The sequence below is a fragment of the Heterodontus francisci genome, chromosome 11 (genome assembly GCF_036365525.1).
Source record: "Heterodontus francisci isolate sHetFra1 chromosome 11, sHetFra1.hap1, whole genome shotgun sequence".
In the NCBI taxonomy this organism is placed as follows: domain Eukaryota; kingdom Metazoa; phylum Chordata; class Chondrichthyes; order Heterodontiformes; family Heterodontidae; genus Heterodontus; species Heterodontus francisci.
In genome coordinates, this window is record NC_090381.1 from 69694125 (window position 1) to 69712438 (window position 18314).

The 18314-nt window shown below is 44.6% G+C and overlaps 1 protein-coding gene across 1 annotated transcript in view; it reads right to left on the reverse strand.

The window, feature by feature from the left end:
- Nucleotides 1-18314, reverse strand: part of pex5la (peroxisomal biogenesis factor 5-like a) — a 132112-nt gene that overhangs the window by 57240 nt on the left and 56558 nt on the right. The window contains exons 5-6 of the mRNA XM_068041475.1: nt 15112-15211; nt 10518-10613 (exon numbers count right to left, since the gene is read on the reverse strand). Of these exons, the coding sequence (XP_067897576.1) occupies nt 10518-10613; nt 15112-15211 (196 nt within the window). The remainder of the gene's footprint in view (nt 1-10517; nt 10614-15111; nt 15212-18314) is intronic.

The window sequence follows — 18314 nt, forward strand, 5'->3', positions numbered from 1 at the left end:
TGGTACCAATGTGGACCACGACCTCTGGCTGTGCACCCTCAGCCTCCAGAATGCTCTGTAGCCGCTCAGTGATATCCATGACCCTTGCACCAGGGAGGCAACATACCATCCTGGAATCGTGTCTGTGACATCAAAAACGCCTTTCTGTTCCTCTAACCATCCCATACCACTATTGCTGTCTTGCCCTTTTTCCTCCCTCGCAGCACAGCTGAGTCACTCATGATGTCATGACTCTCACTGCACTCTACAGAGGAACCCTCCTTCCCATCGGTACTCATAACTGAATACTGGTTAGAAAGTGGGATGCCCTCCAGGGACTCCTGCACGACCTGCCCTGACCTTCTTGGCCATCTGGCAGCTATCCAGATATACTCGGCAGCAATTCATTAAGTGTCAAATGTCCAATTAAGCTGATGTTTTCGATAAGTCACAGCACATTTAGATACTTGCCAGATGAGATTGAGTTTGAGTGTGGATGCTTAAGAAGAAATAGAAAGGATAAGCCTACTTTAGCTCACACAATATATGGTTCTTTAGAAGCTTTTTTCAAGATTAGTTTCAAAGATTTTCTTTGAGTGACAATGCAATCTGATGTATGCTAGTTTTTTTGTGTTAATTGTACACATTCCACTATGCATACTCACGTTGAACTGAATACTGAATAATTCACTTTTGTCAAGTACTGATTAAGCATTCAAGTTGTCCTTTTCATAACCCTAAGCAGCAGTATATAGCTACAGTGCATGATACCATTAATTGATTAAGTCTTTAGGGCCACTTGATTTCAATTATAGCCGTTGATGCTTATTTATTTTATTTGTTGCTGATATTTTTGCCTGGTTTTTAGTATTGCAGGAGAAAATAATCACCTGATATCAAGATGACGATAAAGGCTTCAATTCAGCAATTTCATGCAGGCTTTAATACCTTCATATTTTGTCTACAGAATCAGCACTAAATTAAAGACTTATTGAAAGACCCCATACTTTATGAGCAATCTGGGGCAAATGTATCGACATTGCAATAACTTGATGCAGCCCCATTGGTTTCTGTTGGAAATGTGTATTTCTGACCTTGTAATGCAGTGCCACATGGACTCCACACTATAGGAAAGATGGTAAAGCAATAGAGAGGGTATAGTGAAGATCCATTAGGATGCTGCCATATGAGGAAATACAATATCAGGAGAAAATCGAAAAATATTGTTTACTTTTGTTAGAACAGAGGAGGTTAAGGGGTAGTTAAATAAAGATAAATTAAGAATGAAGAAGGGATGGAACAGAGTTTGTAGAAACAAAGGAGGCAAAATTAGATAGTCCCCGAAAACAGGCATAGGGGTTGCAAAATGTGATAAACCCATGTCTGTTCCTTCTGATGTAGGCAGCACACTCTTCACGCTACATGTTCATTTACATGATTGTCGCATGCAACTAGCGTTAAGCGCACTGTTGATTGGCCGCATGCCTGAACATAACGTGCAAAATCTTGAGAGGCTAACAGGAGTCATAGGCTTGAATTTTATGAGAACTGTGGCGTTTCTGATGGCAGAACCAGAAGTTGGCGGAACTTCCACTTCTGCCCTTTTTTCCCATTTCGCATGCAATTTTACATGCAAATTAAAGGTGCGGTGATGCGAATGGGAAACACATGCAATCATGCAGCAGGGATGGACTTTCACTGGTGGAACCCGCCATCACTCTATGAAATACCATGAGCCACAAGCCAATAAATAATTCTGTGTTACAAGCCACAAGAATCCCCAGCCTTCGGGAGCACAAGCTGATTGCAGCCACAGAATAAGCTTATTCCTGGTTGACCTCCATTGTCAGGTTGCACCCAAGCACTGCCTCCCCCTCATAATATTTTTTTGCTTGTTACTGTTCCCTCTGCCAGCCAGTACCTTGATCTTTCCCCATAGGTCCCTGACATTGACAGCACTAACCTCTCCCTTTAAGTCCCTCATGATCATCTGTTTCCTGTCAGGCACCCATCAACCTACCACCCCCTGTAACTGCCCACAGCCAGTTTCAGCATCAATAACAACCACTACATACCCTGACCACTGCCCTCCTCCCTCTCTGCTGCTCCATCTACCAGAGACTCCATCCTGTCTTCACTGGCTACCCTCCCCACTCCTTCATGCACCCCCACCCTAATGCCTTTCCCACTATCATCTGAGAAAATTTGCCCTTTTTGGTGCCAAGCCTGAAGCCAAACATCCATTCCAATGTTGGCTTTCCTTGTGCAATGAGTGCAAGACTTGGAACCATTGATTTTAGATACAATTGCACAAAGTCGACTAGTGTATGCCATATTTAAACAAATATGAACTGGGTAGCTCAGGAATACCGCTTGCCACTAACTTAATCTGACAGGTAGGACTTAATTTGAATGAAGTGTAGGGTAATGAGTATTCATGGTATGGAAATGCATGCAAAGCTGCAATCCGCAACTGTGCAGGGCAAAGCTCGGACAGCCACAAACACGTCACTGATCTAATTGTGATAAAAAAAACCTGCTGTCAGAAATCTGAAAAAACCTCATGTCCGATTAAATCACCCTACACGCCACCAATGCTGCTCTTGCCGGGCCATAAAATTCCCCCCATAGAGTCATTGAGTCATTTATGGCATAGAAGGAGGCCATTTGGCCCATCAAGTCCATGCCGGCTCTCCGTGGAGCAATCCAGTCAGTCCTGCTCCCTCTCTTTCTCTCCCAGTCTCTATCTCACGGTCTCTTCCAGTCCCTGTCTCTCTCTCTCTCCCAAGTCTTTTTCTCTGTCCCACCAGTCTCTCTCCCTCTCTCCCCAGTCTCTCTCTCTCTCCCCCACCCAGTCTCTCTCTACCCCTGGTCTTTCTGCCTCCCCGTCCCCCAGTCTCTCTTTCTCCCCAGTCTTTCTCTCTCTCTCCTCCCCAGTCTCTCTTTCTAACCCTGCAGTCTCTATGCCTTCCCCTTCCCCAGTCTCTCTCTCTATTCACCCGGTCTGTAGCGCTCTCTCTCTCTGCCCCATCTCTCTCTCTCTCCGTCCAGTAGTCTTTCTGTCTCTCACCTCAGCTTCTCTCTCTCCCCCACTATCTCTCTCTGTTCACCCAGTCTCTAGCTTTCAATCTCCCTCGCTTTCTGCCCCAAGTCTCTCTCTCTCTCTTCGCCCTGTAGTCTCTCTGTCTCTTGCCCCAGCTTCTCTTTCTCCCCCACTATCTCTCTCTCTCCACCAGTATCTCTCTATCTATTGCCCAGTCTCTCTCTCTCAGTCTCTTTCACCCCCCCAGTCTCTCTCTCTCTCCCTCTGGCCCCCAGCCTCCTTCTCTCTCTCTGTCTCGCCCTCTTTCTTAATCCCTCTACAATCCCTCTCTCTCCCTCCCTTTCACACCCCAGTCTCTCTCTCTCTCATAGTCATAGAGTCATTTATGGCATAACAGGAGGCCATTCGGCCCATCAAGTCCATGCCGGCTCTCTGCAGTGCAATCCAGCCAGTCCCACTCCCTCGCTCAATCCCTGTAGCCTTGCAAGTTTATTCCCCTCAAGTTTCCAACCAATTTCCTTTTGAAATCATTGATTGTCTCCGCTTCTACCACCCACGTGGGCAGCGAGTTCTAGGTCATTACCACTCGCTGCGTAATAAAGTTCTTTCTCACATCCCCCTGAATCTCTTGCCCAAAACCATCTATTTGTGACCCTAGTCCTTGTACCATCAGTTAATGGGAATAGGTTTTCCTTGTTTAACTTATCTAAGCTTTTCAAATCTCCCCTCAATCTCCTTTGCTCCAGGGAGAACAAACCTAGCTTTTCCAACCTAACCTTGTAATGAAAATCCCTCATCCATGGAACCATTCTGGTAAATCTCATCTGCACCCACTCAAGGACCCTCACATCCTCCTAAAGCGTGTTGACTGGATCTGGACACAATACTCTAGTTGGGGCCTAACCAGAGCTTTATAAAGGTTCAGCATAACTTCCCTGCTTTTGTACTCAATGCATCTATTATGAAGCCCAAGAACCGATATGCTTTACTAACCCTTATCTCAATATGTCCTTCCACCTGCAAAGATCGCTGCACATGCACTCCCTGGTCCCTCTGTCACTGCACACTCTTTAGAACTGTGCCATTAAATCTATATTGCCTCACCCTATCCTTCTGCCAAAATACATCATACTTGTCTGTATTCAATTCCATCTGCCCATTCTGCTAGCCTATCTATGTCTTGTTGCAGGCGGTTCGTATCATCCTCACTGTTTGCCACTCCTCCAGATTTATTATACCAGCAGATTTTGAAATACCACTCTGTTTTGCAAGATCCAAGTCATGTATATATATATATATATATATATACACACACATAGCAAAAAAAAACAGTAGTCCTAGTACTGACCCTTGGGGAACACACTGTCTATCATCCTCCAGTCTGAAAAACAACCATTTACCACGACTCGCTGTTTTCTGTCCTTAAGCCAATTTTTTTTATCCAATTGGACACTGATCCTCCTATTCCGTGCACCGATAACCAGCCTTTGATGTGTTACTTTGTCAAAGGCTTTCTTAAAGTCGTGTCATGCTAGGCCCCCACATGCCAAGAATGAGGCACATTAATTTTGTCATAAACATTGCTTATAAACTGTTAGTGGAGTGAAGAAGCCTTATTAAACAGATCAGCCGTGGCTGGAAAAGACATTTGCATATTAACAGACAGTGTTTGGAAGGACAAAGTAGCCATTCCCTGACATTCAACCAACAATGGACTTTTGATCACCAGACATTGAAGGTGGGGGAGCTTGCATTCCAGGTTGACTGCTAAGATGGCTGAATACACAAATGGACATGGTCAAACCAGCTAGTCACATGACTTAGCTGCTGGGTAACTTGAGTTTTTTGAATTTGTACAAACAGTTTGGGCAGAAAGCTGTTTGCTCCTGGACTGAGAAGATCTCTCTCCTGTCTGCTCCCATCTCTTTCTCACAAGCCTCTGAATCCACTGAAGACACAGAACCCCAAGAGAGAAAAGTGTTCTCCAGCAAACAAGGTTTAAGAAGAATACTTGGCCCCAATGAAAAGCAAGATCTACCTACAAGCAAGGACTCTACAGTGAGCTCGAAGAACCATAACAAAAACCCTCTTTAGATATTGCCTCAAACTTTTCTACTTTATTTGTTCTGTTCTATTCTGTCTCTATTTGCATGTGTGTTTCGCGTATGCATGCTAGTGTGGGCGTGTTATGTAAGCGTCAACCGAATTAGAGTTTAAGTTTAAGTTGAATAAATTTCAACTTTTCATCTTTAAACCTAAGAAAGCCTGTTTGTACTGATTTCTTTGCTTTATAATTGGAAAGTGATGAACAAGGATTCACCAAGGGGGAGCTAAAAACACGATGTGTTTAAAATTAAACCCTGTTACAGTAAGACCAGGTGAAGGCTGAAAGGGAACCTGAGACCTCTTTCTCACCTGGTCGTAACAGAAATTTGGGGGCTACCATCCGGATTTGACCCACAGACAAATGAGAGAAATTGGAAATGGGATGCCAAATTATTCCCAATCAAAAAAGAGCAAGATTTCAATGCAGGTTTTCTTGTGGTTGTGTGTGCTAGAATACTAACATGTTTGCAACTGAAGCTAGTAGCTCTCCAAGCCAGGGTGATGTAACTTGGGAAAAAGCACTGTCGATGGAGGAGTTGAGGAAAATAGCTGAGCAGTGTGGGATCACTGTATGTGGCAAGGCTAGGAAGTCTGAACTCCTAAGGCTAGTGGCCAACCATTTTTCCCTTGAATTGGAAGAAGCAAAAACAGGTTAGAAGCAGACTCCGATAGGGTATTGTTAGCAAAGATACAATTGTAACAGAGGAAGCTTGAATTTGAGGAGAGGGAGAGAGGAAGAATATTCCAGAAGGAATGTGAAGAGAGAGAGAGTTGAAGCAGCTTGAGTTAACTAGGGGGTGACGGAGTAACCCCAGTGGCCAATACGGAGGAGCATAATTCAGGGCTGGGTACAAAATTGTTAAAACTAGCTCAACTAATTTCAAAATTCAATGAGGAGGATATAGAAGGATTTTTTGTGTCCTTTGAGAAACTGGCAAGGCAGCTAAAATGGCCAGCTGAGACCTGGCCTCTTTTACCACAAAGCAAGCTAACTGGAAAAGCCCATGAGGTTTATTCCCTGTCGCCAGATGAGAGTTCATCAAATTATGAACTGACCAAAAATGCTATCCTCAGGGCATATGAATTAGTACCCAAAGCCTATTGCCAAAAGTTGAGAACCCTCAAGAAGCAAGCTAATCAAACTTATTTGGAGTTTGAAAGAAGTAAACAGCTAGCTTTTGACCAGTGGCTGAGGGCTCTTAAAGTACAGTTCAGCTATGAGAATCTCGGAGAAGTAATTCTGTTAGAGGAATTTAAACACTTTCTCCCACTCTGCATAAAGACCCATGTAGAAGAGCAATGGGTCCAAAGAGCCCGACAAGTGGCCGTCCTGGCCGATGAGCTTGCTTTAATTTATAAGGCAGTTCCCAGGAGAGAACTTTTCCTAGTCATACCCACAAATCCGAAAGGGACAAAGAGTGGGAAGGTGATAGGAGCCCAAGCAGTCCTGGGAGTGAAAGGAAAGCAGGAGACACAGGGGTCCCTCCTATAGCCAAAAAGGAATATGCTGTGAGCAAGAGTGAGACCTGGAGACCTGTGTGCTTCCATTGTAATAAAGCAGGGCAGTTAAGAGCTGACTGCTGGAAACTAAAGGGAAAACCTGTAGGGTTAATCAGGGCACACCCGCTCAGGGAAGAAGCGAACCTGATGGAAAGTACAACAGAACAAGCTGTGGCTTTAACTGCAGTAAGAGTGTAACCCAGGAAGTCTACCACTGCAAGTGCAAGAACATTTAATAAGATTCCTGAAGGTTAACAGGGTTTTGTGTCTGAAGGGAAAGTAACCCCATACCCCTCGAGTGGGGCAAGTATGCCCATAGTGATTCTTAGGGACACCGGGGCCACTAGATCCCTTTTACTGGGAAAAGGCCTGACCTTTCCCCCAGAGAGTGCAGTGAACACCAAAATGGTGGTGAATGGTATTGGAGGGTAGCATATGCCTGTACCTGTACACCGGGTGCACCTGGAGTGCGACCTAGTTTCGGGACTGGTGACCGTAAGCATTGTCCCTAGTTTGCATGTGGACGGGGTTGACCTGCTCCTAGGTAACGATCTGGCGGGGGTGAAGGTGGTAGCCCCCCACCCGGTAGTGAAAGAAAGACCGCAGGAGGTCAGAGGTGTGCCAGAAAGCCTGTGATCACTGTCAAGAAAGAAGGAGTCCAGCACCAACCTTATACATGGCTTTGTGCAGAGCTTGCAGCCCATCCTTTCCAGCATGAAGTGACCAACTCCCTGATCACACTTGTGGACCCAACCATGATAATAGATTGCCAATGTCTCTGCTTCCATTGCAGCACAAGCAGAAACAACCCAATGTTTGAGTGCTGCAGTGAAAGTTCAGACTGAATTCCTGCAAACTCAGCTTGTTGCCATGCAAGTTCAGACTGCTGCCATCATGGCTGCAGATGCCAGTGTTCAAAGGGGCTTGCAGGGTGTCACAGCAGTCCAGCAATCTTTGCTCCAATGCATTGCTAGGTTTGCTGAGGTACTGCACTGGGTTTGTGGCAATGGCTCCGTGAAGCATGAACCTGCTGTCCTTTCTCAAGGTGACAGCATTCGTCCTCCCATCACTGCCACTCCACCAGTGCCCTTGCTGTTGCTTGTCAGTCAGCCAGCCCAGACTACTGCCACTCATGCCAAGATTGGGCAATCTGAAGCTGGACCCACAAGGTCCAGAACTTGTCCTGCAAGTCCATCTGCATTCTCTTCAACTGAAAATCAGCAGCCTTCTGCCAGCCATGCTGTAGCTATTGGAATAGCACTGCATAGGAGAGCTAGGGCAGGCAAAGGCACATGGAAGACAGGCACGAAGGGAATGCACAAGTGTGGTTAGTTGACTTTTGTATGGAATATTTGATGGTTTTATTTATAATGTTTTTGGAATGTTTGTCTTGTGGTGGCTTTTATTTCAGCATTGTGGCAAGAAGATGGTGTGATGGTCACTAAGGGAGGGAAGGTAACATGTAGGAATGTTGTTGATTGGGCAATTGGGTTGTATTCTCTGGTACTGCAATCGGATGAGCCGATCATCAACAACTCAGCTGAAAGCTGATGTGTTGGTTGCCTCCTCCCTTCTTCCATAGCTGGTCACTGTATACCTGGTGGCAATGGCTGTGCCTTCATGATGGCAAGGTTGTGCAGGATGCAGAACATCACAATGAATCATGGGACATGCTCTGAAGAGTTCTGCAGAGTTCCTCCAGAGTGGTCTAGGCCGTGTATAAGGACCAGTGCTTGTGTGGACAGTAAGCTTCAACTTGGACTCATTGGATTGAATGGTCTGGTTCCATGTCGTAAATTCTATATAGTTCTACGTAATACCAAGCAATTGCATGCTTGTAGTAAGTGACAAGATGACACTGTGGCCAGAATTTTATGTCGGGGCGGAGGCCCTGCCCACCAGTCAAAATGTCAGGGGTGAGCCTGCCTCCACCAGGCCTGGAAGCCATGCGGTGATGTTATGTGGCCCAGGTCCTTAACTGGCCTCGGGCGGGACTTCTGCCCCTCTGAGGCAGAAAGTCCCGCCTCCAAGTGTTGCCAGCCAATCAGTGGGCCAGCAGCTCTTCAGTCCCAGCAATGGGACTGTAGGTAAATTGGCCATTATAAATTGTCACTAGTATAGGTAGGTGGTAGGGAAATATAGGGACAGGTGGGGATGTTTGGTAGGAATATGGGATTAGTGTAGGATGAGTATAAATGGGTGGTTGATGGTCGGCACAGACTCGGTGGGCCGAAGGGCCTGTTTCAGTGCTGTATCTCTAATCTAATCTAATGTCACTGGGAGCGGTGGCCACTGCTGGAACTGCACCCAGCAAGAGGAGCAACAATGGAGAAAGCCCCAGAATTAAGGTCAGTGTGTGGGGCTGCGCCGGGGACAATCGGCTCGGCCCTGGCCAGGTTGGGGGGGGTAGTGGGGAGGGGGTGGGGATGTGTCCCAGCAGGGGTCCGATCAGGAGAGCCCTCCACCAGCCCGCAAGAGGCCATCAGGTTTTAGTGGATAGCCTTCTGAGGTGCTGAGTCGCCCGTTCACCGCTGTTAATATCCCAAGGTGGATGGAGTCCCTCAAGCGACAGTTAATTGGCCACTTAGGGACCTTAATTGGTCTGGGGCGGGCGGGCAGTTTATCACCACCTCTGTCGTTCGTAAAGATGCAGCAGCGGTGGGAAGGTGACAGGAATGGCAACTAATTATTGACATGGTTTTCAATTGAAAAAGACCAAGCAGTCTTATCCATTCATTACCATTTATAGTATGAAAGGAAACTATGCTACATTGTTTAGACTCTTTTCAATCAACACTAATGCAGATGTTTATTGAGAAACAAATGTGAAGGCTAAGGCCTGTAATTGTAGGCCATCTTTGAGGTTGCAAAGAATAAAAGAGATGAACAAAGAACAAAGAAAATTACAGCACAGGAACAGGCCCTTCGGCCCTCCAAGCCTGCGCCGATCCAGATCCTCTATCTAAACCTGTCGCCTATTTTCTAAGGGTCTGTATCTCTTTGCTTCCTGCCCATTCATGTATCTGTCTAGATACATCCTAAAAGACGCTATCGTGCCCGCGTCTACCACCTCCGCTGGCAACGCGTTCCAGGCACCCACCACCCTCTGCGTAAAGAACTTTCCACGCATATCCCCCCTAAACTTTTCCCCTCTCACTTTGAACTCGTGACCCCTAGTAATTGAATCCTCCACTCTGGGAAAAAGCTTCTTGCGATCCACCCTGTCTATACCTCTGGTATAGTATGGTAGATGAAGTTTAGTTTAGTTTAGAGATACAGCACTGAAACAGGCCCTTCGGCCCACCGAGTCTGTGCCGACCATCAACCACCCATTTATACTAATCCTACACTAATCCCATATTCCTACCACATCCCCACCTGTCACTATATATTTCCCTACCACCTAACTATACTAGGGGCAATTTATAATGGCCAATTAACCTAACCTGCAAGTCTTTGGCAAGTAAATCAGAATATGATATGGATTCAAATTCTATTCATAAGGTGATTACATAATCTGCAGTTAATAAAGTGAAAAAGAGGAAGAAAAGAATGAGGTAAGGGTATTTACAGTTTTGAGGTTCTGGGAAAGACTGAGTTAATGTCAAAGACTGTGATGAATCATGATCTCAGAAGAAGGAAGAATATGCAGGATGTCATATTTGGAGCTTAGAAGTAAGAGTTAAAGTAGATGTAAGGACAATATCTAATGGAAATTATTTAAAAGAGTACTGCACATTGCAAGTCTATATGGATTGTGGTTTCGAAACACATTCTGTAGAACCCAACAGCAAGGGATATAGTATTTTTAATGTACAAGCTGGAAAAATCTGTCCAGTCATGTTCCATATTCTAATCTCAGGAAAAGAGAGTGAAAAAATGCAGAAACCTCAACTGCTGCCTTTGCTCTTTCAAACTCTTCCTCGGTTGAGTGGTTCCGGGTCAGTGACATACTTCCCCAGCGCTGTTCCTTGGTCATCCGAGTCTGGAAAGTAACAGAGAAACATCATTTATATTACAATGAAAATGACTTAAATAAAAGGACTTATGAGAATTTTATTTTTTTTCAAATTGCCTCCATTTAAATGGACTGCTGCTTTGTCAGATGAAATTCAATACAGAATTGCAAATTTTTATGCATTGGAAGAAAGTGTTGGACGTACTTGATGAATGGTGTCAACTGGCTAGGGATGAAGTTCAAAGAGATCTGGGAACAATAATAGACTCAACATAGGAACATAGGAACAGAGTAGGCCATTCAGCCCATCAAGCCTGCTCTGCCATTTAATACGATCCTGGCTGATCATCCACTTCAATGTCTTCTTCCCACACTATCCCCATATCCCTTTATGTCATTGATATTTAGAAATCTGTTAATCTCTGCTTTAAACATACTCAATGACTGAGCTTCCACAGCCCTTTGGGATAGAGAATTCCAAAGATTTACAACCCTCTGAGTAAATAAATTTCTCCTCATCTCGGCACGAAGTGGCTTGCCCCTTGTCTTGAAATTGTGTCCCCTGGTTCTAGATTCCCCAACCAGGGGAAACATCTTACTTGCATCTACCTTTATATCCCTTTAAGTATTTTGTAGGTTTCAATGCGATTACCTTTCATTCTTTGAAACTCTAGACAATACAGGCCTAGTTTCCCCAATCTCTCTTCATAGGACAGTCCTGCCATCCTGGGAACAAATCTGGTGAACCTTCGTTGCACTCTCTCTATGGCAATAATATCCTTCCTAAGGTAAGGGGACCAAAACTGCACACACTACTCCAGGTGCAGTCTAACCAAGGTTCTATACAATTGAAGCAAGACTTCACTACTCCTGTAATCAAATCGTCTTGTGATAAAGGCGAACATACCATTAGCCTTCCTAATTGCTTGCTGCACCTGCATGTTAACTTTCAGTGACTTATTGACAAGGACACCCAGGTCCCTTTGTGCACTTTCTAACCTCTTACCATTTAAGAAATACACTGCACATCTATTCCTCCGACCAAAGTGGATAACCTCACATTTTTCCACATTATATTCCATTTGCCATGTTCTAGCCCACTCACTGGCTGGAATTTTACCATTATCTGTGGCTCCGGGGCAGATGCGCCCGAAGCAGATGAGGGCTCCGATCCCGCTCCGCGTCTCCTGGCCACTGGCATCAAGCATGGGGCAGCCAATTAGCGGCCCCACGGCGTATCTGTGAAATGAAAGGTCGCGTGCGGGCGGGATGATAATCAGCATTGGGGGCAGGGCCACATACGGAAAAGGCTGATGTAAGCCCTTGAAAAAGGTTTACTGCAATGAAATTGAACAGTTAGTTCTTACTTGGCTCGACATTAAGACATCAGTGGCATTAGGTCTGGTGGATTAAAAGGCTCGACACCTGCAAGGAGAGAAGGACTGGGAGAGTACAGGAGAAGTACAAGAAGTGATGGAGGGGAGAAGCATTCGCTCAGCCCCCCAATTTTTGGATAATTCATTGCAGGTCCTCCTTCAGGCAGTTGAGGTGAGGCGTGAGATCCTCTTCAATCCAGATGGTAAAAGGCGACCCTCCCAAGTGACCAAGAGGGCCTGTCTGGATGACGCGGAGGAGGTCAGCAGCCATGGCATTGTAAGGCGGACAGGGATCCAGTGCCGCAAGTGCCTCAATGACCTGCTTCGCTCTGTCCGGGTAAGGGGCATTCCTCTTTGAGAGGAGAGATGCTAAACAGCATCTATGCAAGCCACCGAGTAATTGAGTTGAGCCTGAGGCAGGTAAGAGAAGTGCTCTACTGGCCAAACATGAGCACCACATCAGCCAGTGCAGTGCGTATAACGAGTACCAAGCTAACCAAGCTAAAGAGCCGCTGATAACACATGACATCCCAGACAGATCATGGATGAAGCTGGGAGTAGACCTCTACACTCTCATATGAACTGATTATCTTGTCACCGTAGACTACTATTATGTCTACTAGGAGGTAGACCAGCTGACCTCAATGACTACCGGTGCTATTGTGGAATGCCTGAAAGCACACTTCGGTTGTTATTGCATCCCAGACATTGCGATGAGCAACGATGGCCCTCAGTTCATGAGTGAAGAATTCAGCCACTACATAAAGGATTGCGAAATTCAACAACATACATCATCTCCACACTACCCCCAGTCAAATGGAAAGGCTGAGGCGGCAGTGAAAATCACCAAAGGAATAATAAAGAAAGCGACCAAATCCTGCACAGATGTATACAAGTCAATCCTCGAGTGAAGAAGAACACCTACTGAATGCATGGAAAGTAGTCCAGTACAAAGACTAATGTCACGCCACACCTAAACTACTCTTCCAACAGCAGAAAAGCTACTGAATCCAGAAGTAGTAACAGGCTTGAGTGATAAATTCAAGGTGAAACGGCAGAAAGCCAAATTTCATTTTGACAAAACTGCCAAACCATTGCCAGAATTGAGCTTTGGAGAGCCAGTCAGGGTACAAATCTTCAACGCTCTCAACAAGAGTCAGCCCAAGCGGCAACTTGGGATCTGTGTAGACCTGTCACCTCGATTGTATGCGTTGGAAGTGAACGACTAGATATACTGTGGCAACCGCAGGCACATACGCACAACTGGAGAAGCTGTTCCTTCACTGCAGGCGGCCAATCAGGAGGATGTGAACTCACCATCTGCACAGACCGCAAATCAATCATCAGTTCCAGAGGTCCACAGCACCCCAACAACGGAAATGGAACAACAGCAGTTACCGCGGCAGCAACAAGTGAAACAGGAATGATACTCCCCAGAGAAGGAAAATCATGCCAACGAAAATGTGCTTGTGCACCATCAAGAGACCGGCACGATTTAAAGACGATATGTACAATGCATGTGCAGAGACTGATGAGAATAACGAACTGCTAATGCATGAGAACAGTTGTGTGCATCGTGGGTGACTTGGACAACTCACAGTGTAAATGATAATGCATGCAATTTTTTTATATTACGACTGAGGCGGGAGGAGTGCACTGTCTTTTCTAGTTCCAATTCTCCACTGGTCACAACATATATTTTAAATGTTTACCCAGTTACCAATACGGTCAATCATATACTCTACTCTTTATCCCAGAATAAAATGCACAAACCAGGTTTCTTTAATAAGCAACAAAATTATCAGTTTATTACAAAAACAAAACTTATCCAGTATCGAAGCAAAGCATTAACACACAGATTGAAATATGAAATTTCCCTTTTTGAATAACCCATATGCAAACTCTCATACACACATACACGTACACAGAAAAAAATAAAGAAATTCTCTCTGCAGTGGCCTTTTACAAAAAAAAAAGACAAAACAAAAGAATACTTAGGCCAAATACTTGCTAATTCTTGAAGAGAAAAAGAGAAGATATATAAGGGTGTCAGTTGTCCTTTCTGTGTCCGGGTACATGAAGACGGGTTACTGGGATCTTTTCAGAAGCAGTTCATTCTGAATTAGTCTGGTAGGCTTTCCAGGAGAAATGTGGCATCAGGAGTTTCAGTTATCACACTCTGGATTCGCAGGATTTTTTCAAAGAGGTAGAGAAAGAGAAGCTGACACACTGAATTTCTCTGGGTATCTTAGAGAGATAGGGGGTTTCTTTTCCAATCTTTTCAACACTGTCCACACCCCAACTGAACCAAAACAATATCTCAGAATCGAAACCAATTCCTGACCCTCATAAAGCTTGACATGTAATTTCTCTGTAAACATCTTCTCCAAGTCACCAAGGTTTCTGTTGTTTATTGAGCTTAAGGCATGTGATATCCAGTAAAGTTTTGTTTTCAAACAAGACCTCTCAGTGTCCTTTCAGTGAACTTTCAACAAAAAACAAAGTCCAGCATCTATTAAATCTTCAGCCTTCCAAAATGAATCCATTTACGCCATTTAAATATGAGTCCTCAAAAAATATTTAACAAAAATGGAAGCACTTTCATACCATTTTTTGTATGAAAAGGGGGATGTTTGGGATAGAAATGCAATAGTGTACTAATGTGTGTCCTGGCATAGTCATGTGACCTCTACCATGAGGCACTCAGCTATCACAAGGCAGTTCCATAAAGACATAGTACAAGCAAGACTGTTGTCCTGTGAGCTCATAAGAGAGACAGAGGAACATCGAAAGGTACTTTTCACAATTAGTTCTCCTGTTGCCCCAAACCCTACCTCTGTCCACTAATCAGCTAATATTTCCTGATAGGTTCATGCAGGGGACTAACAGGACAGTTAAAATCTCTCGGGCCTCATGCTGCATGGAGTTGAATGGTTTATGGCCCACCTTGATCCCTGCCAGCATGACTCCCACTAGGAATTAAAACTGGTCCTTTTTTTTTCTTAACATGGAAATGTCAAAGGCATTATATTCTTCTGACCAGAAGTCCTGAAAGCATCATTGTACAATTTGTTTTACAAACCAGATATTTCAGCATTGTAATGTATTTTAGTAATTTACTTCTCTTAAGTCACAGTAATACATTCTACCTGTGCTGTTGGCACTGGTTCCAGTTCTGTTGACACTGAATGTAGTTCCAAAGCATTTTTGCCAGACGCAAGTTCAGACGGAATCCTATTTTCCGTAGACCTGAATGGGATAAAAATATTATTTTCATATCCACAATTGTATAATTTAGCACATACAGTATTATACAATTAAATAAGGCAATAAGTTATCTGTGATCATAAATTGGTTCAGCTTTTCCATCAGACAGATGCTATTAGATCAGCTAAAAGACTAATTGAAAAGATGATCACAGACAATTGTGAAAGTAATGGGAAAAGCTCTTTCTGTTATGTGAAGCGGCAGAACTGTCAAAGACAGTATTGGACCACTGAAGGATGTTCAAGGACTGGTTACAAAGGACTGAGACAGAAACCAGTTATTAGATGGATTTGGATCTATTTGGAGACTGGTCATCAGTGGCAACTTGCAGAGATCGGTGTTGGGACCACTGTTCGTGGCATAATTTGCAAATTTACAGATGATACTAAGATTTGTGTGAGGTTTTTTAAATTCATTTATGGGAGGTGGGTATCGCTGGCAAAGCCAGCATTTATTGCTCATCTCTAATTGCCCCTGAGAAGGTGGTGGTGAGCCACCTTCTTGAACCACTGCAGACTGTCTGGTGAAGGTATATCCAAAGTGCTGTTCGGGAGGGATTTCCAGGATTTTGACCCAGTGACGAAGAAGGAACGGTGATAAATTCCAAATCAGGATGTTCTGAGACTTGGAGGAAAATTTGGAAATGTTGCTGTTCCCTTGCACTTACTGCCCTTGTTCTTCTCAATGGTAGAAATCACAGGTTTTGGAGGTGCTGTCGAAGGAGGCTTGGTGAGTTGCTGCAGTGCATCTTGTATATGGTACTCACTGCAGCCAGTGCTGAGGAGAGTGAATGTTTAAGGTGGTGGATGGGGTGCCAAACAAGTAGGCTGCTTTGTTCTGGATGGTGTCAAGCTTCTTGAGAGTAGTTGGAGTTGCAAGTGGAGAGTATTCCATCATACTCCTGACTTGTGCCTTGTAGATGGTGGAAAGGCTCTGGGGAGTTAGGAGGTGAATCACTCACTGCAGAACCCAACTTCTGAGCCACAGTATTTATGTGACTGGTTAAGTTAAGTTTCTTGTCAATGGTGGCTCCCAGATGTTGGCAGTGGGAGATTTGATGATGGCAATGCCACTTAATGTCAAGTGGAGGTGATTAGACTCTCTTGTTAGCGATAGTCACTGCCTGGCAGTTGTGTGGTGTGAATGTTACTTGCTACTTATTTGCCCAAGCCTGTAATAAGACTGCAGACAATGCTCTACTGCTTTAGGCTTATCTTAATGCCCCAGAATTCACTGTCAGTGCGAAGCAGAAGTGCTCTCTGTTGATTTCGAAGAAAGCTGCCCGCAGGATAGATTTCCCTTTTCCCATTGTCAGCTTGAATCTGGCACCAAGTCAATGGGATTTCCAAGCGTCCAGCAACAGTGATGACATCAAGTATGGTAAGCAACCAATCACAATGATATATTCTCACAGACAGCAAACCAAGAAGTAAATAGCTGAAGTTTCCACTTGTAATAAAATTTTACCGAGCAAAATAAATAATTGGGACATTGGGATTGAGGTAGCAGCTGAAACAAACTTAAATTTTTTTTAAAAAATGTGCTTTTTTATCATAATGGAAAAATTTGACATTCCACAAATATAAATTTCGTTTTTTCAGGGCCAGTGAGGGTGTTCAGTAGTAATTAGGAACTTAATACACCACTAAAATCCCAGTTACATCTGATTCAAGAAGATGCAACTTTTTCCAAGGGTTTTTACAGTGAGACTAATAGCATAAAATAGCATATTCTCATCAGTTCACTGCTTTCTATTTATTACAGTCTAAGGGGGATTTCAACTGTACACCCTATGAATCGTTGACAACTTCTGGATTTCCACATTTACTGCATGTGTGTGGAGTCCAGAAGTTGCTATTCATTTCAGAGGAGTAATGACAGCTGTTGGCAAGGCAAATGTTCAATATTCATGTACACTTCAGGGAGAAGCATTAAAGAAGATGGGGAAAAAAGCAATCTAGGTGCTCTACTGCATCGATCTCTAAAGGTACATGAGCAATGTCGTGAACTGATATCCAGAGCAAATGGGTTTTAAGGGTACATTCATGAAACAATTGATTATGAGACGAGGCCTATAATTTTATGCTTGTACAATATCCTGTTCAGGCCTCACTTGAAATACTGGGCTGAATTTTACTAGCCCTCTGGTGTTGGGGGTCGTGGCGGGGGGGCCCAGAAAGTTCTTCCAGGTGAGGTCCACCACGACCCTCGATGCCGAGAAGGTATGGCCGCATTTTACCGGCGAGGCCTCGGTGCAGTCCCCCCATCGCTCGGCAGCGGGGCCTTCATTTGCCTAATAAAATTAATGCAAATACATGTTAATTAACTCACCTGGACTGCGTGGCCGTCCCACATCGATATTCCGGCCGGTGGCCGGAAGTTCTGTGCTTTCCAATCCCCGTTTGGGGAATCAAGGTGACACACTGGTGGGGAGTGGGGAGGAGTTTAATTTTCAGGTTGGGGTGGGAGGGAATGGAGAAAACCTATTCCATTGTCTGAGGGGATGGTGGGAATAAATTGAAGGGCAAAGATCATAAAGCTTGTGGGTGAAAGGTTGGGACCAGCAAAAATAATTTTTTGGGGGGGATGCTGGGGGAGAGGAAAATAAATTTACTGGTTGATGATTGTGGGGGGGTGGGAGGTGGAAGAGGGGCTTTGATATGTACTTTACTGTTTTTATTTAAAATTAATACTCCCTTTAAAAATTTAAATTGCTGGTAAGGGCTTGCAGCTCTTTAAAAATGGCGCCGGCGCCTGCGCGGTGGTGCCAGATGCCATTGCCAGGTATGGAGCGGCCGCCGCCTCTATATCATTGGGGGTGGCCATTCCGCCCCCTCAACTTAAATGAACCCCTGCATGAAATATTGCTTGGGATCAGCGGTGGCCGCTCCACTTGGGTGGACCGCCTACTTCAAAGCGCGCCCAGACGATTTGCGGCGTGCTAGTAAAATCCAGCCTACTGTGTGCAGTTTTTATCTGCTCACATGATGGGTGATAATGAGGCTATGGAAAGGGTGCACAGGAGGGCCACTAGACTAATTCTCAGAATAAAGCATCTAAGTTATCAAGATAGGCTAATAGAGTT